Source organism: Bidens hawaiensis, unplaced genomic scaffold (genome assembly GCF_021521415.1).
Source record: "Bidens hawaiensis isolate Kalapana, Puna unplaced genomic scaffold, B.hawaiensis_p1.1 tig00004733_1, whole genome shotgun sequence".
Classification (NCBI taxonomy): Eukaryota; Viridiplantae; Streptophyta; class Magnoliopsida; order Asterales; family Asteraceae; genus Bidens; species Bidens hawaiensis.
Genome location: NW_027491292.1, coordinates 1781103 through 1799195, shown reverse-complemented (window position 1 = coordinate 1799195; position 18093 = coordinate 1781103). Strand labels below are relative to the sequence as shown.

At 36.6% G+C, this 18093-nt stretch overlaps 2 protein-coding genes across 2 annotated transcripts; one reads left to right on the top strand and one right to left on the bottom strand.

Annotated features, from left to right (window-relative positions):
* Positions 1–4172: 4172 nt before the first annotated feature.
* Positions 4173–4616, bottom strand: LOC143627735 (uncharacterized). The gene has a single exon (XM_077097494.1). The coding sequence runs from the start codon at positions 4614–4616 to the stop codon at positions 4173–4175; it is 444 nt and encodes a 147-aa protein (XP_076953609.1).
* Positions 4617–13781: 9165 nt separating this feature from the next.
* On the top strand, positions 13782–14981 carry LOC143627734 (putative F-box protein At5g55150). The gene has a single exon (XM_077097493.1). It carries the CDS (start codon positions 13791–13793, stop codon positions 14979–14981), a length of 1191 nt encoding a protein of 396 aa, XP_076953608.1. The 5' UTR covers positions 13782–13790.
* Positions 14982–18093: the final 3112 nt, after the last annotated feature.

The following is an 18093-nucleotide window of genomic DNA, read 5'->3' as shown; positions in this document are numbered from 1 at the left end:
AAAGGTGGCTTGAGGAGGAGCTATCAATTTGCGCGTATCGGAACCAAGTTGGGTTTCCGAATAGGGGTCAATTTGTTACAGCAGGTCAGTCAACCGTGTCGGCTTTCTTTGTTGTCCTGCTGCGAAGATCGAAAAGCAGGTGGAGTTCGTTCCTGCTTGTGTCAGTTTCTTGTTTTGCGAATAAACAAGAAAAGAAATTCTTGAATTGAGGAATTGCCACATACCTTGTTTTAGTTGTTAAAATTCTCTGTTATGATTGGTTGGTGATGAAAAAAAGTAAAGAAAGAAGTTTGATTTTCTTTTATACAAGGAACTCAAGATATAGCCATACAGGTGCTTGCTTTGGTTATAAGGAATACGAGAAAAGAATTTAAACAAAGTTTGGTTTAAATTGTTTTGCTTAAACAAGTTGATTTATCCACTCTTGCCTGGTATTTTTACGAGTTGAACGAGTGGGTTCAATTCAGAGTTCTTATTTTATTGGGTTAAACGAGTTAGGTTTTAACCAAGTTTGATTTATTTTTGTGAGCAAGTTGGTTTGGTTCTGAAAATTTGTTCGGAATTGATTGGCTTGTATTTGTTTCAAAGAAGTGGAGAAAAGGGGTTTGTCGACGTCAATGGCAGGTGACGAAGAAAGACCAATAATCCAACCCAAAGCGAGTGGAGGGATATCTCTACAGGTTTCAAAGTTGAATGGAACTAATTACATCACATGGGCGATTGTGATGGAAGTGATCTTGGATGATCAAGACCTATGGGAAGTTGTTCAACCGGAAGAGGGTGCGGCTATTGATGAGAAGAAGAATAAAAGATCGTTTTTGTTTCAAGTGGTTGATGGTGATATTCTTCTTCAGATTTCTCAATACAAGAATGCCCGAGAAATATGGATGGCTTTGAAGGCACGTATGTTGGGGCCGAGCGAGTTCAAAAGGCTCGACTGCTAACGTTGAAAAGTGAATTTGAGAAACTCAAGATGGCGGAAAACGAGACTGTTGACAAGTTTGCAGGAAAAATAACAAGTATGGTTTCAAAGCAAAGAGTCTTGGTTACATGTTAGAGCAAGATGTCTTGGTGAAGAAGTTACTGGATGCGGTTCCAGATAAACATTTCTAACTCGTAGCCTCAATCGAGCAAAGTGTTGATCTTGATAGTTTGATGTTTGAAGATGCTGTTGGAAGACTTAAGGCGTTTGAGGAACATTTACGAGGGAGAGAGCACGCTTCAAATACACAAGGTCAGTGGAAGAGGCCGTGAAACCGGAGGTCAAGACCGAAAAGATGAGGACCAAGATGGCTGCGAAAACCGAGGTGGTCAAGATCGTGGGTCAAGTCATAAGGGACAAAGAAGAACCGATGATCGTCAAAGGGGAAGAAAGGATAGATCACAGGTTCAGTGTTATAGTTGTGATGAGTTTAGTCACTTTGCGACTATATGCCCGGAACGTATGAAGAAAAAGGAAGAATCTAATTTGAACAAAATTGATGATTTTGATCCATCTTTATTTATGATTAAAGGTGATCAAAAGACAGATTTACTGAATGAAGACGGTGTGATTCTAAAGCGTTTCGAAACCGAGCCGATGGAGAAAGATGTTTGGTATCTCAACAACGGAGCATCGAATCACATGACGGGTAATAAAGCGTACTTTTATGAATTGAATTAACAAGAAACGGGAACGGTGAAGTTCGGAGATGAATCTTGTATTGATATTCGGGGAAAAGGGTCGGTCTTAATTGAAGGGAAAACGGGGGAGCAACGACTGTTGACCCATGTTTACTACATCTCGAGCCTACAGTGCAATATCATAAGTGTTAGTCAAGCAACGGAAGGTGGATTCGAGATTCATATGAAACAAGATTTGCTAACCATTAAAGATGATGTAGGTAAGCTTTTGATGAAGGTGACAAGGACCAAGAACCAATTGTACAAGATTAGCCTCAAGATAGCAAGTCCAGGTAAACGAGATAGCATTGGAATGAAGAATTTTGCAGGTCGGGAACTTCAAAGTGTTGGACTGAAATAAGACAAACCGGTTATGAGTCAGATTCCAATTAAAGATCCAAGTTCCAAAATTCAAAGTCCAAAGAAGAGTGTTCAAGAAACCAAACGTGTGGTCAAGAAAGTGATTTAAGCCCAAGGGAAGACGAGTAATGATCAAACGAAGCAAGTGTTACTTCAAGCTAAGTGGAGCCCAAAGAACATTGTAAGAGATCAAGAAAAGCCTCGGGAGAATCAAGAGAATGACGACAAGCGTGAAGTTGAAGATCCGCCACTTTCGAGTAGGAAATTAGGGGGTGAGTTGGGTGAGTCAGATACAACAATTGAGGGGGTGATTGTTGGCACAATTGTTGTTTGGCCCAAGTGTAAGGCCCAGCCCAAGAGTTATTAGGGTTTTATTATATTTGGTAATGTTTTAGCTAGCAAGTTTGGTTATTTTATATAAGTCGAGTTATGGTTAGACATTAGAATAAGAAGTTGGTGCAACCGAGTTAGGGTTCATCAAGAGTCAAACCGAGTTAGGGTTTGATAGTTTGTAGTCAGTTTTTTGAGTTATATTTTCTGATTAGTATAAATGAGAGTTATTCGTTTAGTTTGTGTTAATTATCGATCTAGGACTTGACTCACAGGAGCTTAAATTCATACACGAGCTTGAATTTATGTCTGTAAGCTTTCTCATCTCATTGCCACTAATTCTCCTCGTTTGATTCTTCCATTCGTTCCATACGTGCCTACGTGGTAACTAATTGAATTAGAGGGCTTTTTTCTTTTTCTTTTTCTTTTATTTCTAGACTAGGCTCGACCACCTAGGTTGTTTACGAAAGCTCGAGCTTGCCGAGCGGTAGGGGTGTGATGGTTCGTTTTGGGTTTGGTTTTAGACTAAAACCGAACCAAAAAAGGTAACTTCGGTTTATTAAATTTTTGAAAACCAAATCATTTGGTTTCGGCTTTTTCGGTTTTGCTACTTGAGCTAGAAAGCTGTGGGCCAGAAATAACAAATATGTCCCCACACAATGAAATTGGGCTAATATTTTTTTTTTTTTGTGTTTTGTATAATACCTGATTAATTATTATACATTTGAGCTAAAATATTTGAGTTACTTATAAATTATTTAAAATAAAAGCTAAAAATTAAAAATTCATAAATTCGCTTTGATCAGTTTTTTTTCAGTTTTTATTGCATGCAAAGCGAAAACCGAACCGTAAAGGTTTTAGAAAAATAGAAAACCAAACGGCCAGTTTTTGTTGAGGTTTGTTTCTTCAGTTTTTTTCAGTTTCTGATCCTTTTTTTTGTTTTCATGCTGATAGGTCCTAGCCCTGATGCGAAGCATGTCAATAACTGGTGATAAAGGAGCTCGAATCCGGGTAGGATCGAATCGTACTCGTATTCACCCTTGGAAGATGATAATGGATGGATGAGTGATATTTAGAGAGAGCTTGATTCAATTACAATAATCAATAAAATTGGATGAGCACGTATATGTATTCGAAACACAAATAGATAGATGCGGTAGTATGATTTCATTAATTAAATGAATCTTACAAAGAGCACTCATAGATACATACATACATACACAATAAAGATCGGCCACCCCAAGAGAGCTCATCCCGAGGAGGAAACTCTCAATATGGATAAAACCCTAGATCTCCCTTATACAATCCTCTAGATACTCATGATAGAAAAATGAATAAATACTACTATCTATAGTCTAGTATATCTTGGTCTTCAAGTCATTCATCCATGATTGATACCAAAGAAATATTAATAAAACATATCAAGTAGCTCAGACTCGACTCATTTATTATTTAAAAACTAATTTACATGCGTTCTTAGTTATTTATATTTACTTTGTGAAAAAACTTAAAAGAGCCTAAACCCCCACTTGAGTTCGTTTAGTACCTTTTTAAGATAATATTATAATATATTCATGTATTTATTGCTAATCTCTTATATATGTATTCTACTTGATTGGGCCATAGGGGTTTTAAAATACACATGTCCACATATGAGCATTGAGCAAATTCAAATGATAACCTTTTTATATAAATAGATGCTTTAAAAAAATATAAGTATCACAATTGTCTGGCCATTTGAGTATTGAGCAATTAGCATGAGATGATTAGAAAAAACTCCAAGGTGTAAGTTGAGCATACTATTAGACGATATGATATATTCATCCACTGGGTGAATTAGATCGCCTTCGTTGGCTCGCAAGAATGACATTGGCAAACTTGTTGTGTCGCAAAGCAGCCACATATGCTCGTTGATTGTTTAAGAAAATTGCCTCGAGTTTAGTCCATGTGTCATGAGCGGTAATATCGTTTTCAATGATTCGGACAAGAAGCTTGTTCGAGATGGTGCTGTAAATCCATTGTAACACGAGTGAATCAATCTCCAACCATTCGGTGAATTTGTCGGATGTTGCTTCTGGCGGTGGGCTTCCGTCAATGTGATCGAATACTTTATCTGCTTTGGCAAGAAGCTTGAAGAGTTTCCTCCACGAAGAATACGAACCGTCGATGCCATTGAGTGTTCGAATTTTGGTTTGAATATTAGTGACCGAATAGGCGGGATGGAGTGATTTCTGAGGTTCAGGGTTGGGTTTGGGATTTGCCATGGCTCTTGATACCATAAAAGATTGTATATGGTTTTCAGTATTTGTCTTGTTTATTATTGATTGATAAACCCCTTTAAATAGGTGAGAGCAAATACAAAGCAACAAGTAAACTAGATCATAGGAGATCATATGATAAGTACAAAACATATCTATTATAACTAAATTATGATTCTACATTATTCAATAATATATTATTTTTGATACCATAAAAGATTGTATATGGTTTTCATTAATATGCTAAATTATTGATTGATAACCCCTTTATATAGGTGACCAAATTCAAAGCAATAAGGAAGCTAGATGATTGAATAAATACAAAATATATCTATTATAATTAAACTATGATTCTAATTACTCAATAATATATTCCATAATATATATTATTGAATATATCGTCTAATACATACGAGGTCACAATTCACCCAACACGATCATCCGTCGTGTTTGACTATTGTCCTTCACATTTGATCTTAGACTTATTTTAAATAACTTAAAACAAATAATACTTTTATATTTCTATAATTTTAATAAGTATTAAAATTATAAATTAAATATGAAAAAAACATATAATAATTAAAGAAAATCCACGTTTCATCAATTTTAAAAACCTACAATACTATTTAAAAAGGATCACATTTCACAAGGTTTTAACTTTAAGCTACAATAATCAACAAGTCCTTGAATTTAGGGGTGTGTATGGTGTGGTTCGGTATAGTTTTGGGCTAAAACCAAACCAAAAACCAAAGTTTCAGGTTTTCATTTTTTCAAAACTCTTAGGTTTCGGTTTTGGCCTTTTGGGTTTTCGGGTTCAATTCGGTTATGGATTCAGTTTTTTCGGTTTTGCTAATCGAGCTATTAATTATTTGGTCGAAGAAATTTGCCCAATTATATTTTGAAATTGGGCGTAATACTCTTTTAAAAAGAATAGCAAATAACATAATAGGGTAAAGTTAGAATACAAAGGGAGACAAAAATGAGAAGTGTGAGAAAGATTTATGAACACACAAAAACCCCATTAAAAATAAATTCAAAAAAATTAATAAAAAATCGTAACTTAAAATATAAATAAAAACGAAAAAAACAGTTAAAAAACTAAAATGTTTCACCTGTCATTCCCGTTCAAAAAAAACTGACGAAAAGACTCAATGGCGAGATCAAACACACAATGACGAAAATGAACAAAAGACACAATTATAGCGAAAAAAGATACAATAGATCTCAAAATATAACACAATGCCGAACAAAATATAACGCAATGTTGAGTGATATAACACAATATCAAGAAAAAAAGACACAATGTCAAGGAAAAGAGGCACAATCATGATGAAAATAAACACAAAACACAATGATAAACAAAAAGACACAATGATGTTTTTCACTCAATATTGTTTTTTTATTAGAACTAGAAAGACGGTGGAATCATTTTTGTGTTTTGACTTTTTTTTTGTTTTTTATTAAATTTTGGGTCATGATTTTTTAGGGATTTTTTTTATGGCTACAATCCTTCTAATACTTCTCATTTTTGTCCTCAATTGTAAAATAACTTGACCCTTTAGTTCAAATATAATTTTGCATAATTGTTCAATTATTATTAGTATTTAGTTGAAAAAAGTTTATAGAATATTTAGGTCTAATGAAGATCTTGTAGTTTGTTACCTGGAATTAATTGGTGTGTTTTAATAGAAATGTTGTTGAATGTTTTTGGTCTAATGAAGATCTTGTAGATATTGAATGTTTTGGGTTTGTTTATGTCATATGCATTAACGAGTTTATTGCTTGTTAGTTTATTATATTAATGTAATATTATGTTTTGTTAGGCGGTTACCAAAAGTTCGGGCTGCAAGAATGAAGACATTGATTCGGGTTGCAAGAATGAAGACATCAATTTGGGTTTCAAGTATGAAGACGTCGGTTTAGGTTGCAAGTATGAAGACGTTAGTTCGGGATGTTATTGTATATTACTGTTATTTTTAAACATATATACATTTGTTGTACTTTGGAACTTCTTTTGTATACTTGAAACATGTTTTGTATATTATTTGCATTGGAGTTTCTGAAAATTATTTGATTCTATAACACTGGAATATTGGTTTCTTGGAAAAATTGGTTTCGTTAAACTTTTGTTTATTTTAGTAGTTTGCAGACATTAAAAAATAAACAGTATTTTTCTTGCAGACCGCAGAGGTTTGGTCCTCCTCTACTGTTACAGATGTCTGCAGATGTGATCTGCAGAATGCAGACATTTTACCTCTGAAAAAACAAACAGCACCTTTGTGTGCTTATGATCAAGGTGCAAATCCTTTCAACATGCCAATATATCTAATCGTCTTAAAAATATTAACCGTGATCCGTGTCACACCCGGCCCTAAACGGCGGAAACAGCCGGGCGTGCGCGCGTGGGGATTGATAATCAAGCACGGGTCATTGCAAACATTCAAATAAATTTCCCTTTTCTCATGAAATGTCTAGTACAAAATACATTACATTGTTTAGAACATATAAAAACATCCAAATATGAAAAACGTTGAAGATTTCCGCGCCATATCCCCTTACACGGCGGGAACAACCACGCGTGTGGAAGGGATAGAACTAAAATCTTCCAAAAACCATTTTTATAGCTGTTCTGCGTGAAGTGCTCTACGTGTGACCCCTTGCGCTACTTAATTACCACCTGAAAGACACGTAAAAATATTTGAATCAGTATAAACTGAGTGAGTTCACAAGTTTCGGTGACTTGATAAATCGTATTGCATCATATTCTTGATAAAACCATATTGAAACATAGTTCTGATAACATCATTAAAACATATTCTTGATAAAACCGTCCCGCGGGTTTCGCGCGGACATTTCTGAAAACTATGTGCTCGTCCATGCAAAGTGGCGCGGCCACTACGAGCGAATTTAACCAGTAGTACTACCCCATGACCATACTAGGCGCTCGCCTATGCAAAGAGGTGCTACCCCTACGAGCGGGTTGATCAAACCAGTAGTCCCTACTCTTAGAGTTTCATTGATAAAGTGATCACTTTCTCGTTCTAGCGCACTCACATTGATAATCAAGATAGACACTATGAACAGATAATCGTTTTCATTGCTTGTAAATATACCATGATAAAACATAATTTAAACACGTGTCCCTCGCCCCGAAAACAGTTCAAAAATAGTGAAAATAGGGGCTGTGAGACTCACCTGTGATTCTTGTTAAGTGATGGTTTAGAGAGATTAAACGAGGTTCGAGTTTCTTGGTGTTAGCCTCGAAATTGGAAGTCTAGAATATGTTTAAATAACAAGAAATATGTGTATTAAGACCAAGTAATCGAAGAATATAAGAGCTGGTCAGAAAAGTAAATCTCAAGACTAAAGTTTCGACTTACCTAGCGATGGAACTGGAAACGGATGCTTGGGAGATGGTTAGTGCAGAATTACAGGTTTAAGAGAGGAGTTTGGAGTGTGTTTCTTGTGGTTGTGATATTTTTATTCAAGAATTGATATTTATCGGCAAATTCAAGGGAACACAATCCCTTGATTTAGGGGATTGAGATCTTATCATATTGGGTGTAGTGATGACAAGGTATGGGGTTTATTATTATTTATTTAGGGATGGGGGTGATGGTCCTAGGGAGTGGTTATGAAGATTCTGATTGATTTGACAGTACATGCAGGACTGTGGTTGGTGAGAGTAGGTGCGGCTGACAGTTGACATTTCGTGTTACAGTACTGTTCCTGGTACTGTTGTCAGTGTGCTGTCAAAAGGTAAAAATCTCTGAAACACACAACTGGTTCTTTCTGGGCGGGGGTAATCCCCTTTAATCTGAAGAATAGACTAAGTGTTTTGTGCGCGTAACCTTGCGCGTATAGCCTTCTGCGTGTAGGCCATTTCTTTGAACGTTGTGGGTCCGGCGGCTCCAGTTGGTCTTCGCGCAAGCGTCCTTGTAACGAATCCTGCGCGTATCACTGCGCAGGCGTCCTTATAAGGAATCCTGCGAGTCCATCTGGCTCTGCTGGAACCAGCGTTCTTTTGGATTTAAGCGAAAAGGTGGTTGGTTTCTGTGCAGACGTTCATGCGTAAAGGGTTTAGTTTTAAGGTGTCCCGCGGGGATTCTTCCCGCAGGTGTCGCACATAACTCCTTTTTATTTGATGCGGGTAGGTGCGTAACCTTCTCGTAGTCAGGGACGTTGAGTTTCATTTGTAGATTCTCCATGAGGTCTTGGTATTTCAACATAGTGATCAGTTATGTTGAAGTCAATTCCATCTTGGAGCTTCAAACAAACTAGCTCTCAATGTTCCCGCCATGCGGGGAGGTTAGTTCCCTTTTTCCGCGCGCGCATAAATGATTTGGGGTCTTAATTAGGAAATTAGGATATTGTTTGAACATAGTTTTACTTATTGATCATTGAAGAGGTATGCAACCCATTAGACAGAAACGACATAAAATTAAACACAACAAAAACCTGTGCGCGTGGCGCATATAATATATGCCCGTGCTTCACAACATGGCGCGCATCGTATCCGCGCATGGCGCATATAACATATGCCCGCGCTAATCATATCATGGCGCGCATAATATTCACAATCACCTAATAATTAGGTTGATTACTTGGTTTATGGGATTGGGAAATTACCGGGTGTCACAATCCGGACTAATTTAAAATCGTGCAATCTAAACATAACCCATTTAACCCCTTTATCCATATAAGTTAATTGTGTGGACGTGTTGTTGCGTAGTAAGTTTTTAACCTACTAAACGAGTTGGTGGTTTGTAATAAATGAGTTGGTAGATTGACCTGTTTAGTTAAATGGATTTACATGTAAATATTACACAACCCTCTAGTTCAGCGGTTCAAACAAAACAATTGTGAACCATAGTTCCGATGTTCTTGATGAATCATGGGCACATTTTGTTAGTAAATTATACTATATATTAAAGGAAACATACTGCTACAGTATAATTTAAAATTTTGCATATTTAGTACTTGAATTTTAGATTGTTTCAATTTAGTCCCCCCAAGTTTTAAATTGTTATAATTTTGATCCATGGTATTTTTTTTTGCTAAACTTTGTTTACTTTTCACTTTAGCATCCCAAAGTTTTCACGGTTTTAGTATGTACCTTAACATGTATTTTTCTTCCTATATATTTTTTGTTATTACTTATACATTTAAGTTATTGATTCTTTGGGAATGTTTAGCATACGATATTTTAAAAACTTTAGTATGCCATTACGACATGCTCATATTTTTATATGTCATGTTGTTAAAACGAAGTTCTATTCGCAACAAGTTATATAAGTTCTGATGAAAACGAAGTTTTTTTCACAAAACAATATGTTTTTGTATTGTAACCACATACCGAGTGTCGGTACCACATCAATGCCGTAATAAGCCGAACCAATACCAACCAAGTTCTTTTGATAGTTAGATAAACTTTTATTTTGTTGTGCCGAAGTGATATTCGTTACGATGTGTTTGCGTATTCGCGTTTTAATATGCGGGCCTGTTGTCGAGTTCCCCGCGCAAAGCGTGTCGGGAACACTCTAGTTGTATTTAAAGAACAAACTTAAGCAACAGGAACACAAGTTGAGTAAGAAATAATAACTATCAACAATTTCGAAGATTTGAAAATAATAATCTCAGTCAACATATGCAGCTGACATTTTATCACGTGCCAACATGTTAACAAGTAAACCCGCTAGCACTCCGATCGAAGTTGGGTCTAAAGTGAGTGCTACTCATGGTGCGTTATTTACCAATGACTCTTTATACCGAAGTTTAGCCTGTGCACTGCAATATCTTACTATTACCTGACCAGACATCTCATATGCAGTTCAGCAAGTATGTCTCTTCATGCACCCCCCCCCCCCCCCGGTGATTTCATGAACCACACTTTAAACTACTGAAACGGATCCTTTGCTATCTCAAAGGTACTCTCTCTTAGGGCCTTCTCATCACCCCTTCCCCTTCCACTAAATTGACATCCTATTCGGATGCGGATTGGGGTGGGTGTCCTGACTCTCGCAGGTCAACCTTCGGCTACTGTGTATATATGGGTGGAAACTTAATTTCTTGGTCATCAAAACGTTAACCCACAATCTCTCGATCTAGCGCTGAGACTGAGTACCGAGGAGTCGCCAACACCGTAGTTGAGATAAGTTGGATTCGTAATTTCATGGTTGAACTTAACGTTCCCATTAGAATGCCACGATCGTCTATTGTGATAACAAATCTGCAGTCTATCTATCCGTCAATCCTGTGAACCATCAACAAACCAAACATGTTGAACTCGACATACACTTTGTAAGAGAGAAAGTTCGTCTTGGCACGGTTAAAGTTCTAGACATTTCGGCTGATTACCAATATGCGGATATTTTCACAAAGGGACTACCTAAACATCTATTCCAAAGATTTCGTTCCAGTTTGTGTCTTCGCTCGTCTACGGCTCAAACTGTAGAGGACTGTTAAACCAAAAATCTCTATGGCTATTTATGATATTTATATTGTAATTATTTTGTGAATATTAGGTAGTTATGTTTGATTGTATTTTTATAGCATGCTTCTGATTTCTCTCCACAATTTGTATTATTTATAGTCTACATTATTCAATGGAATAAAGCAGATTATGTTTTCTTACAATTTATTTTAGAAATGGAAAATATAAACATGTTACTGTTAGCTTATTGTAGGTCCCGAAACCGGATCCGACAACGAACGGCTTTATTCTTGATAAATGCTCGAGACGGGTGCGGTGAAACAAACCATCGAACATAAATAATATAACGATAAAATAAAGGAACGATCTCGTAACGGGTACAAAAGATTAATAATATGATAAACGAACCGATCCCACCCAAGGTGAGCTCCCCTTGGGTGGTTGTTTACACAAAAAAAAGCACACCCTTACATATGACAACAAATGACATATATATAGCAAAATAAAAACATAATCTAGAAGCTTTCTAGTTGAAGTTAAACGCGTGTCGAAGTTCTCGTCTCGTGTCCGGATTTCTTACCCACTTTAATTATTATCTTGACCGTGAATAAATAATGGGTTTTGTAATTTGATATCGCAAGTCACCAATATTGGCCTTACAATCACCCCCTTGACTTGTGATCTCAAAACTTTGTCTCACCGTGTCTCGCATCTTCACAAATCACCCGATAAATCGATGTCTCTTCATTTCAATTCACCCCCTCAAGGTATGATCCACCTATATTTAATCTTGAAGTAGTTCTCGCTTCTACAGATCTTAAGTTGTATATAGGCATGAGATGAGCTCGAATATCCACAAATCGATCTTGATTTACCGGATTCAATGATCAAATGAACAAAACTTATTAATTCGTTCGAAGTTCACCTTTTGGATCCAACTTCTCGAACGCCTTAGAAATAACAAGCTTTGAACACGGTTAAACAAGACGAAAACCCGAACCAATTTGACTTACTTCAGTTTGGTCAATCTGAATAATAATTCTCAAAAAAAATTGCATATACTCCATCCACCCAAATAAATTTATTCAGTCAAAAATATCATAATGTTTAGCAATACCTTATATTTGACCGGATTGAGCCCAAGAGTTAACAGTCCAGCATGTAAACCTTGCAAAATCTAAATTAAACTTTGTAGGCCCAAAATGAAAGCAGGTACATTTCTTGATGTGTTTAAAGAGTCCATACACTAGCCTTCTTGATGTGTTAAAATATACACTAGCCTATTCATTACAATTTAGATTAGGGCACAAAATAAAAATACCTTTAGTGATCAGCCGCCACTCATGAACCAACGCCGGAAAATCAATATCCGGTGATCGGACGCCGGAAAATCGGATTCCGGCCACCATGTCCGCCACCTTTTCTAAAGCCGCCATCGCCATCTTTCTCACTCCACCTCCGGCCACTTCTCCAAACAAATTATCTTCTTAAATCCACGACTTTCTACCACTATTACCGAGCTCCACCGGCCACCCTTTAGCTGGAAAGTCGTATTCCGGTGACAAACCTGTAATCACGACTAAGAACAGTTGCCGGCCACCGACTGCCGGAAACCGTCCTCCGACCAGTCACCCTTCAAGCGCCGCCGCGCCGCCAAGAACTTCCTTTATCTGATCTAAGGCTTCTACCGGAGAATTGTGCTGAAAAACACCATGGTTTTCGGCAATTAAACCAGAATTGAGCCGCCACCTGGGTTCACCGGAGAATCATCTTGTTCACCATAATGATAATGAACAGATCTGACAGTAGCAGCCACACGACGCACGGACACTTTCTGTTCATTGTATTCATCATAAAAACTTCACAGAAAAACCACAAAACGAACTTCAAAATCGGCTGAAACCACATCTACAGATCAAAGACGAACTTTGAGCACCTTTATTTCCTCAAATACTCACACTTTATTTCCAAATTTTCAAACTTTATTTTCATAAACTTCAACGGGTCTTCAAGAAATTGACGTCTCGGTTAGGGTAATAGCGGAAATAGAACCTGAATATCAAGAACAAAGTTGAATCATAAGATTCGACCTGCTCTGATACCAATTGTAGGTTCCGAAACCGGATCCGACAACGAACGACTTTATTCTTGATAAACGCTCGAGACGGGTGCGGTGAAACAAACGACCGAAGATAAATAATATAACGATAAAATAAAGGAACGATCTCGTAACCGGTACAAAAGATTAATAATATGATAAACAAACCGATCCCACCCAAGGTGAGCTCCCCTTGGGTGGTTGTTTACACCAAAAAAAAAAACACACCCTTAGATATGACAACAGATGCATATATATAGCAAAATAAAAAAATAATCTAGAAGTTTTTCGTCGAAGTTAAACACGTGTCGAAGTTCTCGTCCCGTGTCCGGATTTTGCCCACTTTAATTATTATCTTGACCGTGAATAAATAATGGGTTTTATAATTTGATATCGCAAGTCATCAATATTGGCTTTATACTAATTATTAATAATAATGAGATAAAGGTGTTTGGGACACTTTAAGTTCAAACGTTCGATAAGAAATTAAAGAACGGCCAGATTCAACAAACACCCCTTTCGGTATCTAACCTAATATCCCGCCTAGATTCATTTTGTACCAAATATATGTAGTCATTAAACATCTGTCACTAACTTAAACCAAGAGGCACGGTACTTCTTGACATAACCCGTCCGCTAGTATGAACCAATGACCACTTGGTCAGACCTTCTGCCGGAGATTCTAAACACAATCTCCGGAAAGTTAGAATACTATGAAGATTACATCAACTTTCTTTGTGTTTGTACTTCGTGGAACCAGTCTACCACCAAAACCAAACACAATATACAACATCTTCCTTCTAGGTTTCCCATGATAATGTTTGCTGAATCCAACACAAATGAAGATCACGACAACCGTAAGTTCTTTCTTCTTTCAAACGGCGGCACCACACGAAAGACGCCACTGCCCGAGGCACACCGACAACGATGTGTTTCGACTCATGGTTGGCTAGTGACTATAGGAGAACGAGAGTTTTATACCAAGCTTGTTAACCCACTTTCACATGCTCAAATTGATCTCCCACAGCTTTATATGTTTGATGAGTTGTATACTGATCAAGATGAATGGATGTACTATGGGTTTTGCATGAGAAAAGCTTTGTTTACATCATCAAGCTCTTTATTTAAAAATCCTTCATTTCGTGTTGTCATTATTTGGGGGGAAAGTATAGGGTATTGTCGCCTAGGTGATGTTTCGCGGAGTCGAATGGACGGTTGGGAGGGGCATTTGTTTGATATTTCGTATCATAGTACGCGAAAACAACTCTATGTAGTGGCCACAATTGGCACAATTTATGAATGTGACATAGAAAATGATGTTTCGGACCCTTTGAAGTTGTCTCGAGTGGCAACCTTCCCGGCAAATGACTTCTGGTGTATGAGTGTTCCATGGGCATATTTACTCGAATGGGGGCATAAGAGTTTGCTAATGGTCATTCGTGAACGTTATTATTTCAAGAAACACGATGACGAATATGGACGTTATGGATCGTATAGGACTAGTAGGTTTAAATGTTTTGTCTTAGATATAGATGATGGAAAGTGGTGGGAAACCACGAGTCTGGAGAACAAGGCGATTTTCGTGGGGTTCAATTCATCGTTTGCTATCAACGTCGGTTTTGCTTCTGACCTTGCTGAATGTGTGAAGCGGAATTGTATTTACTTCACTGATGATCTTTATGAACCATACCGTGGTCTACCGGATGGTGGAGGAGGAGACGTCGGGATATATGACATGTTTAGTGGACAAATTGAGACCCTCTTAAAGTCACAAGAGTCGGTGTTTCGGGGCAGCCCTCCTCTATGGCTTCAAAGTTCAAACAAGCTCTCTTATGAATAAATAGTTTTTTAATGGTGTGCAAATGATGACTAAACATATCTAGTTAGGCTACTTGAATAAGCGTTTGTATGTGTTTGTGTGATCAGGAAATAGAATAACATTGTGTACCTATGATCAGAGCTTTGTTCATATGTTATATCCAAACTAACCTATATACTAATTGCAACAACTTAAACTCTAGTTAAAAGGTTTATTTTATGTTAGTATAAGAGCATTCTCATCCAACCCCTTATATTATGGTGAGATTTGTTTTTATAATTTAGAGAGTGATTCAGGTTGTTGTGAGTGAAGAGTTTCTATATTTTAGAAAAAATAGTGATTTTTCTGTATATTTGAAAATTTACTTTTTATCCCCTATAATTTTTTAATATATTTTGAAAATGGTTGTGAGTGAAGGAAAGAGAAAAGGTAATGATAAAATGTATAAAAAGTATTATCTAATTGAAATAAAGAGAGAAAATAAAGTGAGTTTTAGTGTAATTTTTGTTTTGGAGATAGAGGATGTGATATGATTGCTCTAAGTATTGATGCTCATGCAATAACACTTCCGACAAGCAGGACATGTTTGGAACTTGTAATTTTTACGTCCAATCAGAAAGGGTGGTCCATTTTCGAACGAACCTTTCGGAATCTAAGCAATTGTGCATACCACGTTCATTCTTCACCAAACCAGGATTACTTTTTTTTTTAATTATAAATTATTTTATTTTCTTAAGAGTAAGCACACACCATATTTAGGAAAATTGGAAATAAATAATCTCACCTTTTGTGTATTGGCCGATAATAATCTCACCTTTAAAAATCACTAGCAATGGTCCCACCTTTTAACTATTTTTGTCTCACTGGTCATCTGTTAAAAAATACTTAACGTCGTTATGTTTTTTCCTTAGTTTCAAATCGATGTTTTAGGGCTTTGATCGGAAGAACGATATGAGTCGACTCATGTAAAACTTATTTCGAAACGGTGATTCAAATGGCTTGATTTTTGTTAATTGGAAATTCAAGCACCCAAATTGAAACATTATTTCGTCGTTTGGATCACCATTTTGAGATAAGTTTTACATCGGTCAACTTGTATCCTTCTTCCGATCAAAAGCCCTAAAACATTGATTTGAAACTAGGAAAAAACTTGACGACATTAAGTATTTTTTAACGAATAACCATTGTGACAAAATTAGTTGAAAGGTGTGATCATTGGTAGTGATTTTTAAATGTAGGATTATTAGTGGCTAATACACAAAAGATTGGATTATTTATTTCCAAATTTCCCCATATTTATTATATCACCTAGTTTAGGTTTGAACTTGGGTTTACACCAAAGAAAATTCGTTTCTCATGCAGCTAATGAGCTGGTGGTAAATTGATAAAAGAGAAATTTGATGTTTCATGTGATTCAGGTTCGAATCCTGTCCCATTATTTTGTTTTGGCGACATCGGGTGATGATAGGAGACTAGGCGAGTATGTGGTGTTCACCAGTTGTATCCTTAAACTTAGCGGGTTTTATCTCAACGCATTGCCGTGCCTTCGGGCGAGTGTTCACATGTGTTGGCCTTAGATGAGGTTTTCCCATAATCGAAAGACGAGTGTATCCCGACATAATAAATATAACCAATAGCCATTTTAAAAATTTGTTGGCCGTTAAAAGAAAAAGAAAAAAGAAAAAAGATTTTCTAAAGTGGCCAACAAGATTTTATGCTAACCTATAAATATATCACCAAAGGGTATTTCATTTAGTGGTGTGATCATTACTATGGAACATAACGAATTTTTTACTTTATGTTGTTTGATAGGCATAAAAACACAAGAATAAAATAAAAATGATAAAATAAAAAAATATAGTAATGGCAATAATGATGGTGGTGGTGGAGGTCAAGAGGTCAGACGATGGTGGCCGGATTATGGCAGTGGTGGTGGCAGAGGTAGTAGTGGCAACGACAGTGACGGTGGTGGTGGTGGCAGTCACAACAGTGGAGAAGGTAGTGGTTAGGTGTTAGCGAATTTGGTGATTATGGTGGCGGCGACAACGACAGTGGTGGTGGTGGTGGTGGTCAGGTAGTGTGTTAAGAACGTAGGTTAAAGAATGAATAAATTGGAAAAAAAAGTAGGGGTGTGATAGAATGGTTTCTAATATGTTTTAAAGGAATAGGATTCCTTATGTAATCATTGATTTCATTCAGTTGACCAAGGAAACACCCATTTCTTTCATTTGGCTTGATTTTAGAACGAACCTTTCGGAATCCAACCTATCATGCACACAAGGTTCATTCTTTACCAAATGAGAGATTAGGTTTTTCTTAACGGCTAAAACATATTCCTTTTATTATATTGATCAAATTTTCTAGGTTTGAGCATGTGTCTTCATAAAAGAAGTTTTGCTTTTTATCACTAGACTACAACCCAAGTGGCTAACGAGATATTATGTAACCTATGTATACTAATTAATAAATAAATGTTATTGTTCTATGTGTCCTCATATTAGCCCTCCTCATTCTCAAAATCCCGCCTAATCATACGGCCTTTCACAATGGGGCGATCCTTGCTCCGACCCGTTCTTCATGTTATAACTCAAGATATAATATTCCTTGATCTTAATTGTTACACATTCACAAACCCTACTCTCTTCTTTCCTTCGATCTTTTCTACATAATAGTTATCAAATTGTAATCTCATAAACGAATTTGTGTTCTGGAATCTTAATTATAATCAAGGGGTGTAGGTATCACCGGTTCCATTCATAAAGTTATTCTACATTCAATTCTCGGAATCCTAATTACCCTCTAATTCTTAATAGCTTTTGATTTTTTATTCAGGTTTCAGTTGCGTTTGTTTGTATAACTTGTTTTGCAAGAATGTACAAAAGCAATCAATTAGTGTCATTAGGTCAATTATGATGTTTCATCATCACTGAAAAGTCATAATTTGAGGTGACATTGAAGGCTATGGAGCTTCAATTGCAACAGATTAAGGACCAATTGTGTGAACAAACTTTAGCCGTTCCAAAAGCTAAAATAAGTAATGTTAAAGATCAATTTCGAGGTTCTATTATTGTAACTAGGTTAGGTACCCGTGTACTACACGGGTTAGAACAATTTAAATTAGATAAGTCTTAAC

Excerpts from the sequence above, each read along its gene's own strand:
- LOC143627734 (XM_077097493.1), top strand. The coding sequence starts at position 13,791 with ATGACCACTTGGTCAGACCTTCTGCCGGAGATTCTAAACACAATCTCC.
- LOC143627735 (XM_077097494.1), bottom strand. The coding sequence starts at position 4,616 with ATGGCAAATCCCAAACCCAACCCTGAACCTCAGAAATCACTCCATCCC.